The sequence below is a fragment of the Phaseolus vulgaris genome, chromosome 11 (genome assembly GCF_051622355.1).
Source record: "Phaseolus vulgaris cultivar YP4 chromosome 11, ASM5162235v1, whole genome shotgun sequence".
Taxonomy (NCBI): Eukaryota; Viridiplantae; Streptophyta; class Magnoliopsida; order Fabales; family Fabaceae; genus Phaseolus; species Phaseolus vulgaris.
Genome location: NC_143508.1, coordinates 32,872,538 through 32,878,752, shown reverse-complemented (window position 1 = coordinate 32,878,752; position 6,215 = coordinate 32,872,538). Strand labels below are relative to the sequence as shown.

The following is a 6,215-nucleotide window of genomic DNA, read 5'->3' as shown; positions in this document are numbered from 1 at the left end:
GATTGTAAGCTAAGAAAATCCTTATATGTCCTGGAACAATCTTCAATACAATGAAATAAGGTGGTTAGTAAGTTTATTCCAAACATTGACTTTGAGTGAGATAAATATGATATATGAATTTATTTCAAGTTCCTAGGAAGAGATAGTTTCATATTATTTGTGTCATATTGTTGATGATATTCTAATAAGTAACAATAATAAACTTGAGATTGAGAAGGTTAAAGCTGAGTTGAATGAAAAATTTAATATAAAGGATGTTTGAGTTACTAAAAGAATTTTGGAGATTAAAATCATTAGATAACATAATAATAAAACCTTCTAGATGTATATGAGAAAATGTCCCTACAAATTAAGTGATGAAGAGTCTCTTAAATCGGGTGAAGTAACAAACCGTTATTCCATATACAATTGTGTGATGTATATAACTGTTTTTACTCTCACCCGAAGATACATTTGTTGTGAATGGTATTACATATTTGAATTATTAAAATAGATTTATTAATATTTATCAGATTTAACTATATTAAACTTTAAATTGAGTTTCTTAATTGGATTTTAGAAACATTGCGAATTTTACAGCCCAATCATAGATTTGCATGCCACTTTGGTTGATGCTGAAGGCTAGTTGACAATGAAGGCCATCACTAACAAGCCAGCATATAAAATACTAAAATAGATCATCTGAAAAATCCATATTACAGCATAAATTTTGTTTCATCAATTTCTTTGTTGCATCTTTAGAAAAGGGGATTCATCATGTTCATCAGCTACCTTACAATGAGTCTTTCCACAATGGTTTTCAAAATTCAAAATGGTATTTGGTAGAACTGAAGGCAAATTTCTGGCACATTGATCTACATTTACAATTAGGAGCATTAAGCCCTTTTATTGAACAATTACAAGAACCAAATGCCAAATGAAATATCTCCTAAAGTTGAAAACAATTGGTTTTCATCTAAACAAGTTGGACCTAGTAAACAAAGTTATCTCTGGTTGTTTTCAACCAGAAAGAACTGCACTCAGAAGCTCATTCCAAGTGTCAGGAAGCCCTGGAAGACACCAGTGGCTGCAATCTACTGCCATAACTCCACTATACCCTTCAGGGTGTGCATCTTTTCTGTACTGTGAGAGTGTGGTCACATCCAAGAAATACACTGGCTTTCTTATTCTGTTCAACACCTTCTTCACCACCACCCAAGCCATTGGTGTTCCTGCAGGGTACTTCAGTCCGAAGAATGGTTGTTTCTCACTCATACATGACTTTGCTGGTTCATTCCATTCTCTCCCCCTAATCACCACATCACATACACCACCAAAGATGCCTCATTCAAAACTTCAACTTTACATTGTCATTCAATATACATATATACTTTTTATAAAGTATCTTTGTTCAACTATATACTCATTTTATCACTGTTTCACATTAACTCCATTCATTGGATGACACATCACTAATTCTCACAAATGATATACAGAAACAACTGACAGAGTGATGAATTTAATGTAAGAAAATTGGTAGTAACTTACTGGTAATGCACTGGAGAAATTCCCAAGAAGAAGACCTTGGTTTGTGCTGGATTGATGTTTCTTTCAATCCACTTAGCCCAAGTTGTTAGCCCTTTATAGTATGCAACAAAACGGTTCATGTCTTTGAACAACCTATTATTCACCTCAACATAGTCCCACCTGTCATCAATTTTTACAAAATCAATAACATTAATTAACCATTGAAATTGAAAAACTCAAAAAATCATATCATAAAATAAAAATCAGTTTTAAAAACAAAAAATAATTAATTATTATAATAACTAAATTAGAGACTATTTTATAAACTAAAAAAAATTGATTTTTAAATTAATTTTTATTATTGTTAAATAGTTTTTAAATTGATATCTAATTAGTCACTTAAATTTTTTTACCAAATTTAGAAACTATTAAACAATAATAAAAATTAATTTAAAAATCAATTTTTTTTTAATTTTTAAATTTTTTTTAATTTCTAAAATAGTTTCTAATTTAGTCAGTATAACAACTAATTATTTTTTATCTCTAAAATTTATTTTTATTTTATTAGTTTTTTTTACTGCAGTGAGACAGTGAGAAAATGAATGATCGTACGGTTGTGCACTTCCGGTGTGGGTCCACCAGTGCCACGTGTTGAAGATCAGCACGTCCATCCCCATCCACGAGTCACCGTTCTTGATAGAGTCGAGCTTCAAAACTCGTCCAACTTTCTCACGGTCAAGATCCACCAAATATGCTGTTCTGTACAAGTATATCTCAAGCCCATAGTCCTGAAAAAATCACAATTTCTTTTACTTTCATTTTTCTTTCTTTAAATCTCCACATTAAAAAAGAAGCCAATATAAGAATTTAAACATAGTTATTTTTCATAAAAAGTTAATTTCAATCTCAAAAAGTACTAATTATAATACATGATCCAACACGAATAGTACATGATATTATAAATCCTACAAATTTTATTAAAATAAATTTGATCCTATCTTAATAATTTTAAGTTAATATAATTTTACAAGGATGGAATTTTCCTCTACTTATCTACTATAATTTAGTATACATTAACATATAATATGAGATGTACAACCCTATCATTATTCATTATTTTACAACTATTTTGGAAGACATGCCTATAAATCTAAACAATAAGCCTATCTAATTGAAAAAGTGTTTTTTATTAATAAAATATCTTATTGAATTCAAAGTAAAAAGTAAAATAATACGATATTTTTACGATTAATAAACGAAAAAAAAATCTCAATCAAACGTTTTTTTAACATTGTGATTCAACTATTGTTTTTTATTTCTTTTGAGCCCAATTAACCCACACGTAATTATGAATAATTATATCTGTTGCAATATTATATAATGGCATAATGGGAGCTTATATCATAAACAAACATAATGAAACATAGAATAAGATTTTGTGCTTGAAAAAATAAGTGCAAATATCAAATTATCATTCATTTGATTTGCAGAAAACTATGATGGAAAGAAAAACGGTTTTGTTGAATAATGGTGTTAGTCGTTGTCTTACTCATAATTCAGTTACAGCCAATGATGGTAACAATCCGAGATTGATGTCAATTAACTTAACATACCGAGTTGCAGGGAAAATTAAATCTTCAACTTAATCATTACTAATTGAAACATTTGTTAGACAAAATTTCTATCCATAGTACATGCTTGAAAACTCTTCAAAGAGATGAAAAAAAATGTGAAATTCATAATTATTAAATATTTAATGATTTTCTGGAAGTAATAAAGATATATTGAAAGATGAAATCAAACATTTTGATGGAAGTAATAAAAATTGAGGTTTTCTGAGTGAGAGGAGAATAACAAAATAAGTGTTGGTGGTTTTGAATATGAAGTAAGTAAAAAAGTTTCCCTTTTTCTACCAAACCAACTGAATATGTGGAAAATGAAACTCCACGTATGTTCTAATGATTAACAACAAAATTCCAGAAAAAAATATCATGGTTTTTAACTTTCATGACTTTTTTTTAAGTGCAGAGGTGTTTGAATTTGGTAGAGAGAGAGAGAGGGAGAAGTATTTTGAGTAAAGTATATTAGGACACAAACATTTATTATCTCTTAAATAAAAGAATCAGAATTGTCCCCAGCCAAAAGCAAAGCTTCCCACCAATCACATCTCACCTTTACTGCTCTTACCTCAGTGCACAGTGCTACACAGCAGCTACAAAAATATGCACATGCACCACACCAATTTCTGAGCTCAAATACCCAAATAAGATCAGATTTCAGCGTAGCAGAATTTGAGTTCAAAAATGGAAGTGGCTCAGAAAAGTTTTAAACTTACATGAAAGAAAGAGAGGGAAGTGACACATCTAGTATGGACAAACATTTCCACCAAAAATGCAAAGTTTCCAAACACTGAGCCAAAAATAAAGTAAAAGCACAAGAATGAAACAACCAACCTCAAATGCCACTTTGGAAAGAGCATCCCTTTGACTGAAAGTGCTCCTAGATTTTGGCACCCAAGCATGAACCATACATGCCAATGAATTGAACTGGTTCAAGCTCAAGGAGTCACCAACAAACATAATCTTCTTCCCTCTATATCTCTCCAAAAACTCCAATCCATTGAACCTGCACAACAAAAATTTCACAACCCCAGTTAGCCCAAGACCATGACATGATAAAGAAAATGCATATAAAAATACAACAAAATTTAGATACAATTTCTTATATCTTATTTGTGTTTTCTGAAGTTTTATCTCAGAAATTTACAAAATATTTTCATCATGTAGACTACTAACGTAAAACAGTGAATTGAAAAACAAGCCCATGTGTTTGAAGAAAAATGTTTAGATTTTGTTCAAGTGAATAATGAGAGGAGTAAAGGTGGTACCTTGGCAAGGGACAAGAAAATGGCGTCCACCTATAGTTTTGGTAAAGTTTATCAGAGCGACCATGCTTTTGGCAATTGAACTGTGGATCTATGAAGGGACAAGAAGAAGGGTCATAGAGAGGGTATGAAGCATCGTAGACCCATTTCCCTCGAAACAAGTTGCATTCTGCTGCGAGCTTCCTGGTTGCACCAGACTCCTCTGCTTTTGTTTGGTGGCAGAGCAAAAACAGAGTTAAGAACAGAGCATGTACTAATGACAGACCCATTTCTCGGATTCCGAACCCTCCCCGTGATTTTTTGAAAGGACGAGGAGTGAATAGAAACTTGCCCCCAAATCAAGGTCTTATATAATGGAAACGTGAGAGAAAGAGAAAGATAGTGTTTCACAAATGAATGCACATGGAATGTGAAAACAGAACAACTTGCAACGTTACCTCGTTTGTTGTTGTTTTTTAGTGTTTATTTTTTTTTTTACTTTAAATAATGTAGTGAAACCTTGAATGGGTTGGTTCTTTTAACCATGGCAACTTGTGGGGTTTGATGCAATTTTTGCTTTAAAAATTGTTGGAATGATGATCATTGTGATTCAAAAAATAATGCCCACCAAGAAAGACAGAACTGAAAATATCTAGTTATTGTTTTTCTTCTTTCCTTTTTCTTTTTGCCGCCAGTCTCAAACAAATATCATACGGAAAATATATGTGAACAGAAAGAAAGAGAATTCAGAAAATTCTATCAACTTTTGTATGGAATTAAAATTATTAAGCAAATCTTTAACTACACACATTGGTCTCAGTGACATAAGAAAAAAAGAGAGAGAGATAGTATTATATAGTTTGAGACCACAATAGTTCAAACCAATGATAAAATAAAATTTATTGATAATGTTGTGTGAATGTAGGGTTTGGTTCCTAATTTTTTTTATAAGCACATCTTAGAAATATTCTCAAAATTAAAGGACACAAAAAAGTTTGTGTAGAAATGATAAAATAAAAACATTTTATTTATAAATCAATAATGGATTTTGACCTTTTGTGTGTGTGGTACTATAAAAAGGTACATTTAGGTCTACACTTCCTTGGTTGTGATTCTTCAGTTAACTGTGGCTGTGCTGTGGAGATCTCACAAGCATCATTTTGGATATGGATAATATAAACTGAGCATACCTATGTTGACTTCAGAGGTGACTGATTCCCCCACTATCATGTGCATGCTGTGCTTTTAGTGTACAAAAACACCATTATTTTCTCTATTTTTTGTGTGAAAATATTGTGTTCATTAGCTCAAAGTTTTAAACTATACCACTTTTTTTTTCTGTGTCACATTTTTTAAGGGGTATTTAATTTGATTGAGTTTTGGTTTCTCTTGGCCAAGTCGATTCACTCAAGTAAATCTCTGCAGATAGCAAGTTAAAAAGAAACCTCCCGATCAAAGTCAATTTACTCAAGTGAAATCTTGTCGAGAGCATGATAAAAGAAAATTTCTCGACCACGATCGATTTACCTAAGCGAAATCTTAATTGAGAGTATCATCTCACCGACAACATGATAAGCAGAAGTATTTAAACAAGACGAAGGAAGTAAAAAGACAACACAATTGATAAAAAGTCATAATTCATTAAAGATCGAATGACCGTCTATTTACAAAAAAAGCACACGTTTTACAAACAAAATACGCGTGCTCAACCAAAACGAATAGTATAGACCTAAGCATCTAAGTCTATCCTCTCGCCCTCTGGAGTTCCTGATGGAACCGACACGACCTCTCGGGCACTCGGGATATTATCAATTGACAAGAGCTTATCCTCATAGAAGTCCTTGTT

The 6,215-nt window shown here is 31.6% G+C and overlaps 1 protein-coding gene across 1 annotated transcript; it reads right to left on the bottom strand.

Moving 5' to 3' along the window:
- Positions 1-695: 695 nt before the first annotated feature.
- Positions 696-4,880, bottom strand: LOC137827573 (protein trichome birefringence-like 39). The gene is made up of 5 exons (XM_068633772.2): positions 4,394-4,880; positions 3,960-4,131; positions 2,119-2,294; positions 1,528-1,686; positions 696-1,288 (listed from the first exon to the last, which is right to left on the bottom strand). The coding sequence occupies exons 1-5, from the start codon at positions 4,657-4,659 to the stop codon at positions 1,000-1,002; spliced, it is 1,062 nt and encodes a 353-aa protein (XP_068489873.2). The 5' UTR covers positions 4,660-4,880; the 3' UTR covers positions 696-999.
- Positions 4,881-6,215: the final 1,335 nt, after the last annotated feature.

Coding starts and splice junctions, on each gene's coding strand:
- LOC137827573 (XM_068633772.2), bottom strand. CDS start 4,659: ATGGGTCTGTCATTAGTACATGCTCTGTTCTTAACTCTGTTTTTGCTC. Junction 4,132..4,393: donor TTTTCTTGTCCCTTGCCAAG/GTACCACCTTTA, acceptor TTTGTTGTGCAG/GTTCAATGGATTGGAGTTTT. Junction 2,295..3,959: donor TTTCCAAAGTGGCATTTGAG/GTTGGTTGTTTC, acceptor TGATTTTTTCAG/GACTATGGGCTTGAGATATA.